The sequence below is a fragment of the Salvia hispanica genome, chromosome 1 (assembly GCF_029641045.1).
Source record: "Salvia hispanica isolate PSC_SH4W2 chromosome 1, Shi_PSC_v1, whole genome shotgun sequence".
NCBI lineage: Eukaryota > Viridiplantae > Streptophyta > Magnoliopsida > Lamiales > Lamiaceae > Salvia > Salvia hispanica.
Window position 1 is genome coordinate 26,523,687 of NC_142692.1, and position 16,625 is coordinate 26,540,311.

The 16,625-nt window shown below is 38.9% G+C and overlaps 3 protein-coding genes across 4 annotated transcripts; 1 reads left to right on the plus strand and 2 right to left on the minus strand.

Moving 5' to 3' along the window:
- The first annotated feature begins 533 nt into the window (after positions 1–533).
- SLG1 (Tetratricopeptide repeat (TPR)-like superfamily protein) lies at positions 534–5,337 on the plus strand. 2 transcript variants are annotated; one of them, XM_048124283.2, is made up of 2 exons: positions 962–1,136; positions 1,240–5,337. In XM_048124283.2, exons 1-2 carry the CDS (start codon positions 1,120–1,122, stop codon positions 3,590–3,592), a joined length of 2,370 nt encoding a protein of 789 aa, XP_047980240.2. In that variant the 5' UTR covers positions 962–1,119; the 3' UTR covers positions 3,593–5,337. The 2 variants fall into 2 exon arrangements, with proteins under 2 accessions (XP_047980239.2, XP_047980240.2); XM_048124282.2 differs by having other exon boundaries at positions 534–5,337.
- LOC125221936 (putative linoleate 9S-lipoxygenase 5) lies at positions 3,625–8,000 on the minus strand. The gene is made up of 9 exons (XM_048124281.2): positions 7,751–8,000; positions 7,007–7,290; positions 6,514–6,754; positions 6,046–6,387; positions 5,845–5,930; positions 5,477–5,584; positions 5,089–5,393; positions 4,729–4,992; positions 3,625–4,521 (listed from the first exon to the last, which is right to left on the minus strand). Exons 1-9 carry the CDS (start codon positions 7,938–7,940, stop codon positions 3,768–3,770), a joined length of 2,574 nt encoding a protein of 857 aa, XP_047980238.1. The 5' UTR covers positions 7,941–8,000; the 3' UTR covers positions 3,625–3,767.
- Positions 8,001–10,683: 2,683 nt separating this feature from the next.
- On the minus strand, positions 10,684–12,534 carry LOC125221938 (peptidoglycan-binding LysM domain-containing protein). The gene is made up of 2 exons (XM_048124285.2): positions 12,069–12,534; positions 10,684–11,412 (listed from the first exon to the last, which is right to left on the minus strand). The coding sequence occupies exons 1-2, from the start codon at positions 12,459–12,461 to the stop codon at positions 11,038–11,040; spliced, it is 768 nt and encodes a 255-aa protein (XP_047980242.1). The 5' UTR covers positions 12,462–12,534; the 3' UTR covers positions 10,684–11,037.
- Between the last annotated feature and the right edge of the window lie 4,091 nt (positions 12,535–16,625).

Sequence of the window (16,625 nt, forward strand, 5' to 3'; positions counted from 1 at the left end):
TTTTTAACATTCCCACAAGCTGAAAAACACACACAATTAAAAAGCAGAGCAGACAGAATGAGAGGTTTGGTTAATAGAAGATTTTATCTTCTGGGAGAGAGGAGAAGATTCAAAGAGACCGTCTAACAATAACCAGCTGCAGCCACTATTGTATGCATCTATAATTCCACAGCCTTAACTTGTAAAAGCAAATTCAAACTAAAGACTCGCCAAGACAGATACATATTTCAAAAAAAGAGATTTCACTTATTATCATTTCCAAAATCAGATAGTAATATTTCGAGAGGTACATACAAAAATATATGGCACCAGCTATTTCAAAATCCATCAGAACCCGCATTATTATAAAAACCCTAATGAGCAAAGGGAACTAATTAAACTCAAAAGACATTTACAGTTTACATTTTAAGCTCAAACATCAAAACATAGTAGTACAACAAAGTGATATCCAATACTTGGTCAATTAGAGAAGCGCCGCAAATATATACGTTATTTAAAATTAAATAGGCTTGTTTTCTCATTTCTCTTGTTCTGATATAATGCAACTCTTGGAATTTGTTGATAAAAAAAAAACAAAGTTGTTAGTTGGAATAGGTTGAGGTCACCTGAAATTGAGTTTGGCGGGAACAGTGCGGCATCGAGAAGCTGGCCGAAAGTAGGAGCGCCATGGCCGGAGGAGGAGAGCGGCAGACTGCAGCAATAAATAATGTCCTAGAACATGTTTTTCCCAGTTTTTATTTTTATTTTTATTTTTTATCTTATACTGTACCTTTTCCCAACAAAAATTAGCTTGGAAATCGATGTGTACACGTTGGAATAATTACTTTCCGTATGGACATTTCTATTTACCGTTTTCGAGCATCCGTCCAAAACCATCCACATTTGCCCTAGCCCTGAATTTATTTATCTTTTTTTTTTTTTTTTTTTTTTTTTTTTTTTTTTTAAATCTTGACACAGAAGAATTCAGTGAATTACAGAAAAGTGAGGGCTTTGACGCTGGTATACGCTGACTAATTAGGTTTCCACGGCTATGGGTGCAGTAAAAGAAGCTCTTTCCCTCTTACTCCAAAGGAGAAACTATGACTCCAGTTATCAAGTTTTAGCCGATGTTCTTAAATCATGTGCGCCAATATCAGGTATCAAATTGGGGAAATCTCTACACGCTCATGTTGTTAAAGAAGGGCATGTTTCTTGCCAGTTGATTTCGAAAGCTTTGCTCAACATGTACGCCAAATGCAGAGTTCTTGATGACTGCCGCCAGCTGTTCGACGAAATACCTGACCCAGATACCGTCACTTGGAACACTCTCTTGTCTGGGTTCGCGGGTTCCGCCCGCCACGATCACACGGTTATGAGGTTTTTCAACATGCTCCGTGCTGTGCGCGATCCTAAACCGAGTGCCGTCACTCTTGCTATTGTCATTCCTGTCTGCACCCGCTCCGGAACCCGGGGTGCTCGGAGGAGTGTTCATGCCTATGCGATAAAGTCTGGGATGGAATCGCAGACATTGGTAGGCAATGCTCTAGTGTCGATGTATGCAAAATCTGGACTTGTTTTGGATGCGTGCGTTGTTTTTGGAGAAATTTCTGATAGAGATGTAGTTTCATACAATGCAGCAATTGCAGGTTTAGCAGAGAATCAGCTTATGGGAGATGCTTTTCAACTTTTCACTGAGATGATTAGAGGGCCGGTGATGCCTAACTATGCCACCATTGCAAATGTTCTGCCTATTTGTGCTGCTATGGGGAAGACTGGTTGCGACAGATTGGGAAAGGAGATCCATGGCTATGTATTGAGGCGCTCTGATTTGGAAGATGAAACAACGGTGATTAATGCTATTTTGAGCTTCTATCTGAGAGTTGGTCGAATACAAGAAGCAGAGTCTTTATTTGATCGAATGAAGTTCAGAGACTCGGTTTCCTGGAATTCAATCATTGCTGGGTATGCTTCAAATGGTCAGTGGTTGAAAGCGTTGGAGACATTTCGTCGTTTTGTTTGCGTGAAGATGGTTGGACTGGATGCCATCACTGTTATCAGCATTCTTCCTGTTTGTGCCCAGTTAAATGATCTGCAAGTGGGGAAGGAGATACACGGGTATGTTTTGCGGCAGCCAGCTTTAAACAAGGATACATCCATTGGAAATGCTTTTACAAAATTTTATGCAAAATGTGGCCGGATAGATGCAGCATTTGGAACATTTTCACTTATCCGTGAAAAGGATTTGATATCATGGAATACCATGCTTGATGCTCTTGCATTAAATCTACTTACAACTCAGTTTGCTGATCTCTTGTGTTTGATGTTTGTGGAAGGAGTAAAACCTGATGCCATCACTATCTTAACTGTGGTACAGCTTTATGCATCTCTTTCCAGAATTAACAATGTTAAAGAAACACATGGGTTCTCATTGAGATCCGGTGTTCTGCATGGTGATACGAAACCCACTCTCGGAAATGCACTGCTTGATGCATATGCCAAATGTGAAAATATGGAATACGCATCAAAACTGTTTGATAACTTATCTGGAAAGAGGAATGTGGTCACCTGCAACTCAATGATTTCAGGATACGTTGAAAACGGTTCGCTAGATGATGCAAATACTATCTTCCATAGTATTTCTGAAAGAGATATTACCACTTGGAATCTTATGATCCGAGGTTATGCCCAGAACGAGTGTCCTGGTGAGGCTCTCCGCTTGTTTCATGAGTTACAGCATCATGGATTAAGGCCTGATCCCATGACAATTGTGAGTGTAATACCTGTTTGTGGTCAAATGGCTTCAGTGCACTTGCTGAGACAGTGTCATGGCTACATAATTAGGGCTTGCTTCAATGATGCTCATTTAATGGCAGCTCTTATAGATGTGTACTCAAAATGCGGGAACATAAGTGCTGCATATAAACTTTATCAATCAACTCCACAGAAAGACCTTGTTGTGTTCACGGCTATGGTTGGAGGATTCGCTATGCATGGAATGAGCAAGGAAGCAATTAAGGTCTTTGACTTTATGCTCAAGTGTGGTATTAAACCGGATCATGTTGTGATCACTGCTGTTTTATCTGCTTGTCGTCATGCTGGTCTTATTAATGAAGGATTATCAGTTTTTAATTCAATAGATCAGGTGCATCACATGGAACCAAGCATGGAGCAGTACGCATGTGTGGTGGATCTCCTCGGTCGGGCCGGTAAAATTAAGGAAGCATTATCCTTTCTAACTGACATGCCGGTTGCACCAAATGCCAATTTATGGGGTACACTTCTTGGTGCCTGCAGAGCCCACCATGATGTGGATACAGGTCATATTGTAGCTGAACGTCTTTTAAGAACTGAAACCACTGACATAGGAAACTACGTGGTTTTGTCAAATATGTACGCTGCTGATGCTAGATGGGACGGGGTGTTGGAGATGAGAAAGATGATGAAAACGAGAGATCTGAAAAAGCCAGCAGGTTGTAGTTGGATTGAAGTGGGAAGGAGTAAAAATATGTTTGTAGCTGGAGACTATTCTCACCCAGAAAGAAGCCTCATTTACAGCACGTTGCATCACTTGGAAAAACTATTGAAAGATCTGTACGAGTCTCCTTGTACTTGAGACAAGGACAGCCGATTCATGCAAAATCATAGTTTCCAAATGCATATTCACTTTCCTTTTAAACAGAATTTGAAAGCTAGCCATATAGTTCAACAGGAGTTTTACAGATAACATTTGCAACCTTATTTGACAAATCCTAGCAAGCAAGACTGGGGAAATAAAATGCTACTAACAGTTACATAGAGATGCTGTTGGGAATTCCCCTGCCTGTCAGTCCAATCTCACTGCTAGGGTACAGCAAAGTGTATGGCATCTTCACTGGCCCCGACCTATTCCTCCACCTCTTGTCATTGTTCAAATCGATGAACTTTTGCTCTACCTCTTTTAAGCGTTCCCCAAACCTTTCGAATGCTTTGCAGGCCTCTGTGTCTGCTGTCCATTCAGGAGAGTCTCTCTGTCCAAGATAAATCTCATCAGAAGAATGCCTAGATAAAATTTCTACAAGGGAGATGCCAAGCACACTTTGCATCTGGGAAGTGATGGTTTTCAAGTAAGCCTTTTCAGGATTCAACTTCATTTCTTCATACTCAGGAGTGCCTAGATCTGGAATGAATCTCCGGCTAGTAGCCGGACGATTTGGCAGGTACCCTCCATAAGGGTACTGTCCAAAATTTAATGCTGCATGAAGGGCAGACGCCACCCATATGATAGTGGTGCACGACTCTATAAGCTCTTCGCGGGACTGCATTTTTGGCCACCAGGGTTCGTCTTTCTTGTCTCCGTGTCCCTTTTCTCGTATTTCAGTCCACCATGCCTGAAGCTCAGGATCTTCCTGAACCATTTCATCAGTCTTGTAGTAAATGTTGCAGTAGTCCTGAACCCATGTTTTGATTGTTCCCCAGATCTCGAGTCCATCAACAGCATAAGGATAATCCTGTATCAGTAAGCGCACACCATGCAGGCAGCTAGAGTCTTTGATTGCCACCCCTCTGAAAATTTGTAGATAGAGTTAGCAAGAGATGTAAGTTCAAACCTTTGAGAAAGCTGTAGAGTTCTTTTCATTGAGCTTTTACAAAATTCTGATGCAAGGCTATGAAAGAGCATTGATTTTGACAGTGCCTTAGCATTTTTTAATCTATTACCATTTGCAATCTTATGACAATAGTATCATATTGTAGAATTCAATCTAAATGTACCTCTTTATAAGGTCTCCGGGAAGTGATTGTTCTGGGAAAACCCAGTCCTTGTAAACCATAGATGACATCTCCAAGGAATATTTTCCTGGAAAAACTGTAATCTCAACAAACCCTCCAGCACATATCAGGGATTGACGAGCTAGTGCATTTATATTCATTGTATCTCTGAAGTGAGGCTGCAAAAGCTTATGAATTGGGTGGAGTACGCTCAGCTGTCTGTTGGTGGCGATAATAAATGGCTCAATTGATGCATGAGTGTTCAACCTGAGATGAGAAGAGGAGAAAAGGTTCTAAACTTTAGTCATGAAAGATTATGATGTGCCTATTTTTTTGTTTTTGCAGCTTTGTTAACTACTTTACCAGTGACTTATGAGCTGATGATATCCAGAGTCATCTACTGCTACATAAGCCTTCGCCAACAGCCAGATGGCACCTTCAACTCCATCTTCTGCTGGGGTGCATACGCGACTTACTGCACCATAATGATCTCCTTCTGGATGTGGCAAACTTAATTCAATTGCTACAGGCCTCAGTGTTCCATCTTCTTTCAAGAAAAGAACTGTTCTTGTTGCATAAGTCTTTGCAGCAGTAGTGTTTATCCTCCTCAGGTATGGCATCAGGCTGTCATGGTGATCTAATATGTACAGCTTATTGTTCCGGATTGCCTATATGTATAAGCACCCCAATCACTTAAGTCGATGATTGATAATATAAATCATCCATGCAATCAAGTTCGATTTAGTTTTACCTCAGCAACAGTCAAGCCTTCTAGATTGTGTATTATATGCTCTTCTGATATTTTGCTGGATTGCCTTCCATATAGCTCTGGATTTAGTTTGCTTGTTGGCGGGAACTCCTGTGAGCAGAATCGTATTAATAATCGATCTTGTAACACTTATAACCTCATAGGTTAAACAAATATGATTAACACAACCCTGTGTTATTCTTTGTTTTCATTTTCATTTTCATTTAGCATTATCAGCAGTTCAGCACATGAAAGTTATTCAGCAAATTCTGTGTTTTGTGTTTCATTCTGTTTTGTTTACTCAAAGCTTCATATCCGATGCTGCTCCCTTTTCATAGGAAAAAAGATAACGAGCAGGAAACTTTGTTTACCTGGAGGCGTTGGATAACGACAGGATTGATTCCAGCCAGCATTTCTCTACCGAATTCTTCATCAGATCGCCATGCATCTTTATCCTCTGCTCCACGAAGAAAATAACCAATTAGTTTAAGTAAAAGGTTATGACTCTTAATTTCTTAAATTAATACATGCCCATGTCTACATATTCAACATATCTTTTCCACTAATATTACCTTTGATGACCTGTGGCAATGGAAAATTGTATGTTTTCTCTCCATCTGATCTGAGTAGCTCCTTTATCGTTTCTACAGGTATGTGATGTCTAATTTTCTCCAACAAAGTTACATTAGTTACTGCAGAAGCACCATCATAGAGCTGTAGCACTTCCTCAAATGAGTCAAATTCGTCGGGAGTTTTGTCAAACAGATCCTTAAACTCAGGCGCCAGGAACTGAAATATTGACTTTAGTGCATATGCTACAAAATCTGACATCTTCAGATGACTAAACCTTTCATCCCTTGGGACATAGATGCTCAAGCTGTTATATAATGGTATCCTGCTCTCGATTCTGGGATCTACAAAGTAGTCAGTTATTAAATACTTCTGGTTCATACTTAGATGCTTAAATGCATAGCATCTTTCAATATCAGAATGCATCTAAACATGGTAATCTCTTCTCGGTTTCATGCTTAACCTCTTACCAGATAAAAGCAGAGGCCGGCCTGTTCTTCCTCTGCGAGGATATGGGTATTCAGTTGAACCCCCAAGAATGGGACGTTCATGCTCGGGACCTTTATCAGGTTCACCTAAATCATTGTACACATCATAGTCATACACCCTATCCCATTCTTCAAGCTTTCCTGTTCCAGTTCCTCTCAGATTCTCCAATTCTTCTTCTCTGTAACCACGAAGTGGTGGTGGCGTTTGGCTGGGGAGATATGTCTGCAACAAAAGGTTATTTTCTTCTTTATATAGAACACATGTCACGGGCCCAACATTACTTTTACTGAAATAAAGCAAATTGTTTAATTGTAAAGTTTGACATGCAAATTCTGTTTGATTTTGGCTCAAGAACATATATGAACTTGATATCGCACAGAAACAAATTTTAGCATTTGATGCAGCTTCATATATAAAGTTAGTGGAGGTAGCTTGTTATAATATATTTGACATGCCGTACGAATTTTGTTTTACCTGATTGGCAAAAAATATACGGTCTTTGCTGTAGCGCTCAGCATGGTAAACCCAAGAATTGCAGATGAAATGGACGCGACCATGACCAGGAACGTCTTCAAGAGTGAGGTTCTTGAGGTAGAATTCACTATGGTGAAAGTTTGCGATTGTGAATGCCCCTGGATAGCCCATCTCCTTGCTCCATTCGAAGGTCACATTGTACGTCGCAGCTGCTGTCATAGGGGTGATTTTCGTGACCCAGTCTTCCAGATGTGCTGTCTTCCCAAGTTTGCCTTTGCAACTTTCTGCTCTCATAACAAACAGGAGTCGGTGATTTTGCAATTTTTGAAGGTCAGTTATTCAAGAATAGTTGCTGAAACTATTCATCTAACAGACAATCATAATAGGCTTGTTTTATTTACACACAAAAATCACATACAAGACCATAGATTCGCAACGTCTAAATGAAGTCAACATCAAAAAAACAAAATCTCGATAGTCACCCAATTCGGAGCCTCGATAGTAATTTGGCAGAAAAAGAAAAAAAAGCATAAAAAATTATATAAGCCACTCAACCCAGTCCTCCTTTTTCAAAAAGGGATCCAATCATCCAATCATGACTGTAGTTTCATGAGTATAACATGAATGAAGCACCGACAGTTGAAGGTCTACATCTCAACCGTAGACTGTGGATATACATGGAGTACTGATTAAATCAACGGTAGAGATGCAGCTACATACATAGATAGATGGATAGATACGTACCATCAGAATCTGGATCAACGGCGGTGCTAATGAGGCGGAGCGCGACCTTCCTGCCCCGAATCTCGTCAACTCGGTCGATGACGGAGGCAGCGACGTCGTTCACCCCGAGCAGGTTCTTCTTGATGAGAACCACCACTCCCTTGAGCTTGCATCCATTCTCCTCGTCGTACTTGGATTTCTTATCGCCCATGGCTTCTTCGCCAGTTTACTGGTAATAAATGTGAGGATTGGGAGTGAGAGTGATCAACAAGAGAAGTCATACTTATATTAGTAGAGTGGTGTTGACTTGTTTTCCTTCAACGAAAATTCCAGTGTGAACGATAATATTGTTAATAATTTATTTTTGGGGAGTGTCATTTTTACGTAAATAAACCAACGTAAATGTAGAACCAAATTCCATGTAAGTGGATTTGTATTAATGTTCTTGTCTGGGAATATAAGGTAACTTTAGTGGCCTTTGCAATAAGTGGACTTGTCACCTTATAATTTATTCATTTATTTGTTTTGTAACAACTTTTAAATTATTAAATAATTAATTTTTTTTTATCGTCTTCCTCCCACTGGGGCTAGAACAGTTTTACTTGCTATTCATAGAATTAAAATACTCCTACAGTTTGTCCATTCAATATTCATTTACTATACTATGTACTATTGAAGGTTGACTAGTCGTCGGTCAACGGTATGGACTCCGCTGAATCTACATTTAAATCTAATCAAGTTTTTTGTATATCAAGTGATATCAAACCTTGATTATGTTAAAGGAAGTATATATATGAAAAAAGTGTAATTTGTAATTATATTTACCATGTATGTAGTATCACTATCCAAATGTGTGCATTTAGTAATTAACTCCATATTTGTGTAAAAAATAAAAATATCAAAAATCCATATTTGTGTAATAAATGGACGTTAATCAAAATAGAGAGGGAAATTGCACAATATGTTTACATCTTTATTTTATGAATCGAAAAACAAAAAAGATTATGGTAATAAAGTGACATGCTAGGAGTTTGTTGTGATGCAGACATAGGGAATTAAATTCACCTCACCTACCTACCTATATTAAACCACTGTTGAAATAAATATGATGCATGTGAGAATAAAAATGTAGTATAAGTACAAGGTTTTCTTGTCCTTGAATCCTTTTAATATCTCACAATTTTCCCCTTGAAATTCAATTAAATAATGTATTCGCAAAGTGATAATTTGATGGACTCATTTTCTTCCTTGCTTGTTTTTCAATGCGAAATTACTTTGCAATTTACAAAGCCGTCAAGATTGAAACGCATACGACTAGTTTAAAATTATCTGATTGGAGTTTAGCGAATTATAGTGACAGATAATAAAATTATTCTCTAGTATAACATAATTCCTACAATGGTCAGTGTAGAAAAAGTTGAATTTGTTCAACGACGACCATCGTTGGTGAGGAGACAGCTAGATAATGCTTCATAAACTATTTTATATTTATTGAAGTTTGTCGTGTAAACATAAGATCGATACAAAGGTTGTTAGAATTAATCAATGAACACGAATATGGAGTAAGGTCTTTTTAATTTTATTTTTTTATGGAGCATGAAGGATTAATTGGAAACTTTTTCAGGTCATTCTGTTATGCTTTAATAGGTGATGGCTACAACCACAAGAATTAGAATAATATCTATTTCCAATTGGACCCTTCAAATGAAGCAGTTAAAATGAATTGATATCTATTTCTATTTCTGAATCAAAAGAACAAAAAGAAGCGCTGGAAAAAAAAATGATTGACATTAGTTGTACTATTATTCTGTTGAGCCTAATCCAAACACTTCCTGTTCGAGAAAAGAAAACTACTCCTACTAGCCAACCACTGCTAATCGTCGTCACTCTCCACTACTTTGAAAATGACTATGTATCTAATTTATCTTTAATAGGACTACGATACATTTATAGGTTTACTGACGATTTATAGCCAATTCTGTATTTTTTTATTCGTCCAATTTTTGTCCCCAAATTAAAAAAGGGTTAATAATGGTAAAATTTTTAGATAATTTGCAATCTAAACCGACGCTTTCATGTTCGCGTTCCGTGCAATAACTAAACAATAATTTCTAGTTGATTATATGCATGTGTTTGTTTTTGGATCCATAATTACTAAGGGGCCGTTACTGCAAGTTGGTGCTAGCAAAGCATCCACATGAGAATAAAGGGATATAATAGTACCCTTACTACTTCCTCCGCCCCACAATAATTGTCACTCTTTTCCATTTTGATCCGTTTCACAATAATTGTCACACTTCATTTTACCATAAATGGTAAATTGGTCTCACATTCCACTAACTCACTTCATTCACGTTTTATTACAAAACCAAAATATAAAAAAATAGGTCTCACATTCCACTAACTTTTCCAAACAATTTTCCTTTAGATTTCTTAAAACTCGTGCTCATAATAAGAGTGACAATTATTGTGGGACAGGGGGGAGTATTAGTATAAATTAAAATTTCCATTCTCAATTTCAATTCAAAAGCTTATCATCTTGAACTCATTATCTAATATTCATACTCTATAGCCTATATTTTCGAAGTTTACTTATCTGGAGTGGTATTTATATATATTGGCCTAGTCCAATTGCAGAAATACCCGAACTTGAGTGGCAACAACATTATAAAGTTTGGGCCTTTGGGGTATCGATATGCAATAGCTCAAAACACTTGCATATGAAAAATTAAAAGCTTTTCTTCAAATTGCGAAATACTGTACTCTAAAATTCAACATATTTAATTGTTCATGCAAAGCAACATTGAGAATTATGGAGAAATTTTGGAGTTGCACTTTTAATTTTGATGGAGTTGCACCAGTTTTAAATAGTGATTTTGTTTTCTCATACCACGAATTTGAACTTTAAAGTCAAGTTATCACGGGGGAATAAGTAACAGTTAAAAACATAGAAATGAGGTCTGGTAAATAATCATCAATTCAGAAAACTGCAGAAAAAAACTGCAGTTTCTATGGTACGGAACGAGCTTATCACTATTTACAAATCGATGTATAAGTTAAAAGTACATACACACCAAGAGTCACAACTTACATATGTGGACAAGATCTATGAGAACATGAAATAGCAGATACATATAAGCACAACTTTGAATAATTTCCCCAAGCTTCTTAGTTAGCTCAGATAAAGAAAATTATTCCTCAATCCAGGTAAATGGGATTCTATATATACTGAAACACCGATGAATCCCAGTAATGCAAAGTCGATTGTTGCTAGCACAACACAGTATCACACCGCTTTATATTACAGATTATGCGAGACTAACCTGCCTCTCCCAGCGCACATCATCAGAGAATTGTGTAAGAGCGGCTCTAGGATCACCATTCGATATGGATAAGTAGTATAGAGCAGTGCCATCATCGACATGCATGCTCCTCTTCAATGAGTCTATCACCCTTTTTTTGCCTCGTTCAGTGGTCAGCCTATGCAGCATTGAATTCAGATTACTGTCAGGCCCACCCTCTAGATACAGTACCGCAACCTCTCTCTTTGCATGAGTGTCCACTTCTATGTAGCATGTGGAATCTACGAGTATTTCTGGGTTGCTAACAGGGATCAGCAGACGCTCCCTGGAGTATATCCCGTGGTCACTCATCATGTTGTTTAAGCGCTTGATGCCCATAACCTGTCAAGGTTGGATAATCATCAATGCTCATCGCAGTGTAAAGTCTTACAACCTTGTAAATCAATCTAAGAACTGTACAGATGAATGCATCTGCTCAGCAAAGAAAAAATGAGTGCATATCTTGATGTAATTTGATATGGGCATGAAAACAAACCAAGCATTTATTAAAATAACATAAAAACTTTGGATTTTATAATACACTGTATCTCAGACCTAAGGAGAAAAAGAAAATTTAACAAGACCAACAAACAGAACTATCATTAGTGATTCGTATAACACAAATTAAGCCCAATTCTGATGACAGAACTTGGAGTGATATATATTTGATCAGTGTGGGATTCTATATATTGCTTCAAAGTTCAAACCTTTGAGCATTGACATCTTCATCAATGTTTTTCATTTCATAAACACAAGAAAAATAAGAAAATTTAGAAGTTCAAAAGCATTTCACAGCTGTGACAGTTAAATAGATTAGGAGTTTAAGCTTGTCTCAAGCCACAAATTCTCAGGAATCTCAATCACAAATTGATCATAAGTGACTGGCCTTTAACCTCATATATCAGATAACATCTAAAAATGTAAAGGTAATCGTATTCCTCTAAACTAATCATATTGACTGGGTTCGTGCATAATCACAATTCGCAGCCATAGAATACCTGAACGGTGTACTTAACAGCTAGGCTAGCAATGGAATCGCTGCGGGAGAGGCGGTGAGAGATGGCGAATTTGGAAAGGGAATTGTCTCTCCAGAAGCTGCTAGAGGTAGGTTTTCCGACCATGTGTCGAAGCTTCCACGGGGAAATGAAGGCTTGAATCTGCATCTGGTTGTCGGAGGCTACCGCGTGCCAGAGGCGACAGACGCAAGCGGCGCGGGCGAGATCGGAGAGTGATAGCTTCTGGAGTATGGCGCGGAGAGTATCCTTGCATAGGAGGGCGGAGAAATTGGAATTGAGGGGCGAGATGGTGGTGTCGGCGGAGGATGAGGAACACAGCGGCTGGAGGAGGTCGTGCGCTGGTGCATCGTCGTCGTCGTCGCCGCAGCAGCCCATTAAAAGTTTTGGTGCGGATGACAATTTTGTTCGTGTGCGTTTCTCCGCCTTCGGTTTGGGTGTAGATTTCTAGTGGGATTCAGACATTACATGACCTTTAATAGCATCCACACAGTAAGAATAAGAATAAGAATAAGGCACTAAAAAATCTACCCGTCACATCATCATTTTATTCAAATAGGCTAGTTTAGGCCAGCCATAGTCGCAATAAAAATAATTCAAAAATAACTATATTTACAGAATTAAATTTACGATTAAATTACGGAATTAAATTTACGAGACATATACGGGAAAATTCATTAATTGCATTAAAAAATACATTCATTTAAAAAAATAAATTACATAATAAAGAAAAAAAACTATCGCCGTGCAGTCTTCCGTGCCCACAACTCTTCAATTATATCCTTTTGGAGTTGAATATGAGCATCCACTTGGTCGGCATATTCCTGGAGGCGGCCGACTTCATCGTGAGGTACCCCACGTCGTACGCTAGGGGTGGCCGTTCCGTGGCTTGGACCGGCTTCATCGTCATTGGCCCAACTAGTCAGTTGTACGCCTTCGTCTTCGACGATCATGTTGTGCATGATAATGCAGGCGTACATTATATCAGCAACGCATTTGACATCCCACAAACGCGTTGGACCCTTAATTGCCGCCCATCGAGACTGGAGCACACCAAATGCGCGCTCCACGTCCTTGCGCGCCGACTCCTGCCGTTCCGCAAAGTAGGCCTTCTTGTCATCCGCCGCGTGCCTGATCGTCTTCACAAAGACAGGCCACATAGGGTATATCTCATCCGCCAAGTAGTAGCTCATATCATGCCGGTTGCCGTTGGCCACAAATGAGACGGTTGACACTTCTCGTTAAAGAGGGGCGATGAGTTGAGGACGTTGAGGTCGTTGTTCGACCCGACTACCCCAATATACGCATGCCAGATCCACAGCCGGTAATCAGCTACGGCCTCGAGGCTTGTAGCCGGTCGTGTAGGCCCCTTTTCAGGCAGTTGGACAGTTCTTCCACTCCCAATGCATACAATCTATGCTGTCTAACATCCCAGGGAACCCATGCTGCTCCCCGTGCATCTACATCAGATCCTGACAATCTTGGGGGGTAGGGCTTCGAAGGTACTGCTCACCGAAAATTTGAATCACGCCCTGACAGAAAAACTTCAGACATTCCAGAGCAGTCGTCTCACCGATGTGGAGGTACTCATCCCACATGTCTGCCGCGCCTCCATAGGACAACTGCCTGATTGCTGTCGTGCACTTTTGGATAGGGGTGTGGCCGGGTCTGCCAACCACATCGTGCCTGAAGCAGAAATAAAGATATCGACGCTCCAAAGCGTCAACGATACGCATAAACAACTCCCTGCGCATTCTAAATCGCCGCCTGAACATGTTTGCTGGAAACCGCGGGTCCGGAGCGAAGTAGTCGTCATATAGCCGCTGATGTGCAGCTACTGTTGGGGATAATCGCACAGCGGAAATTGCAAATTAAATAAATCCACAAAAGAATCTATTTAGGTGATTATGTGGGTCGATTCAATTTCATGCTAAAACATGTAGAGACATATTATTGCGCAATTAATCACATAATTTAAATTAAATTATGATGTTGAATACTTACTGTTAGGTTTGGTATACTGAAAAGCATGTTTCGAGCAAGTTTCGCTCGAATAGAATCTTGCTTGTATGCGTAAAACTCTATAATCCACTTTTAACACGATTCAGTATTATTCGAGCAGTTTCGCACGAATAGAATCAGTATATTATTACATTGTGTTTGCTTGTGCATTTAGAAGATGTTTTATAAACATTTGAATGTATAAGAAGCAAACAAAGTCTAAGTCTTTTGCTTAGTAGACTGGTTGTGGGCGTCGTCCACTTTAAGGTAACACAGTCGGTTCTATGCAATGCTTTGCAAAAGACAAAGAAGAATTTCACAACCTAGATAGGTTTAGACTACCTATCGTGAAAGGTTGCAATGTCAGTCCGATTATTTCTAAGCCTTTCTGAAATAAGATGACGTTGGTGTGGTATAGCACTGAATGGATCTAACAGCAAGACGTGTCTTTATGCTATCTACTGAAAGACTAGGTCTTGATAAATAACTATTTCTTAATCTACATACGTTAGCATTGAGCATACGGTATTGATTATGCACTACTTTGACTTATCAAATGGTGCGGGTTTTTCGCAACCCAATAATCCTGATATATTGGGTAGTGGTGATTAATATCTAGCGGTGCTAGGATTGCTATTATGTTGAATCGTGCGCGAGGTGAGTCTCGTTTGATAATGTCCTCAAGAGGAGCTCGAACAAGGTTTTATTATTCGTAAAACTGGCCAGTTGGAGTTTTATTACTGTATGAATAATAAATAAGTGTTTCTTGTTAAGTCCACTCTTGGAATTAATAAGATGTTAATTAATTAAGTCCATAGCAGACATTAATTAATTAATGGACATTTATATCTTAGGCGCGGGAAATAAATAATAAAAGTGGAAACCCGGATTACTTGTAATTTCGGATTTGGATGGGGAGTGCAATATTACTTCTGTAGTGGCTGCTCGTAATATTCCAATTAAAAGCTTATATTAAATTGGGGTTCAATTTAATTAATAAAAAACTAATTGGAGGAGCCCATATCCAAAACCTTCCATAGATCCCTGTCTGGGCCCAAAAGGAACTTAATATAAATAGGAGAATAAAGGAGACAGAATGATCACAATTTTTATTCTCAAAATTTTCGAAAATTTTGAACTCTCCAGCTGTGGAGGATTTCGAATTCTTCACCTATTCCCAAAAGGATTTCTTCTGTCTTCTTTATTCGAGTCCTAGTATTTTGATAAGATCAGCCCACCCTAATATCGAGATACAGTTCGGGAACCAGTCAGAAGATCTGTGGTCTAGTATTGAAGATCATCACGTGGAGAAGGCGCAAGCAATCGTCGATTCTTTGGAGAATCAAATCGGTAACTTTAAACCGTAGTATTCATGTTTAGGATTTACTTTCTATGAGCATGAATTATTTGCGTTCTAGCATGCAATTATCTGTTTAACATGTGAATTGATTAATCGCATAATCGGTCAAATAGATCCGTATCTGATTTATTTGTTTTGTACATGTCTTACGCTGTGCAAGGGGCTCCAAACCCCAGCACTTACAACAATGATTCTCCAAAGAATCGAAGTGGCTTGCTACTTCTCCACGTGTAGATCTTGAAGCTTGATTGTGAATGCAAGACCAAAGATCTTCTAGCCTATGACCCTTAACTCTATAGATCTAAATTCCTTGTGGGAGGAATCTCTTAGAAATTATAAGGAACTTGAAGGAGAAGACAAGAAAAACCAATTGCACACACTATGCAAATTTCGAAATCTCCTATTAGTGAGGAGCTCGAAAATTGCAAGCTTGGAGGCTAGGTTTAGGTTTTGTGTAATGTGTATTTGTCTCCTCTCCTTACATCCTTATTTATAGAGTTTATGATGGGCTAGGTTAGGGATCTATGGGGCTTGGATTGGGCCTCCCCAATTGGATCTTCTTTACTAATTAAATTATAACCCATAATTCAATATAAGGCCAATGGAATATTTCTTGTGCCACTATCGAAGAAATACTGACCGCCCATCCAATCCGTGATTACAAGCAATCCGGGTTGACCTCTTTAATATATTATTTCCCATGTCTAAGACTTTCTATATCCATTAATTAATTTGTAGTCTGCTATAGACTTTAAATTAATTAATATCTTTTTATTTCCAAGAGTTTGTCTAGTACGAGATGTATATCAAAATATACTTTTCCTTTTCTATTTATTCTTGGATTAAATCCAAAACGGCCGGGTTTCCGAATAATAGAACTTCTCTCGAACACCTCTTGGGGATATAGTCAAACCACGCGGGCACACAATTCAATGTAATAATAAAACTGACACCATACTAGTTATTAATTACTACTACCCAAGATATCAGGAATATTGGGTTACGAAAAACCCGCACCTATTGATAAGTCAAAGCAGCGTATGATTAAATAACGTGTGTCCTATATTAATACAAAGATTAGGAAATATTAAATCTCCAAGACATCGTCTTACAGTAGATAGCAACAAAGACGTGTCTATACTTTAGATCCATTCAATGCTATACCACACCAGTGTCACTAG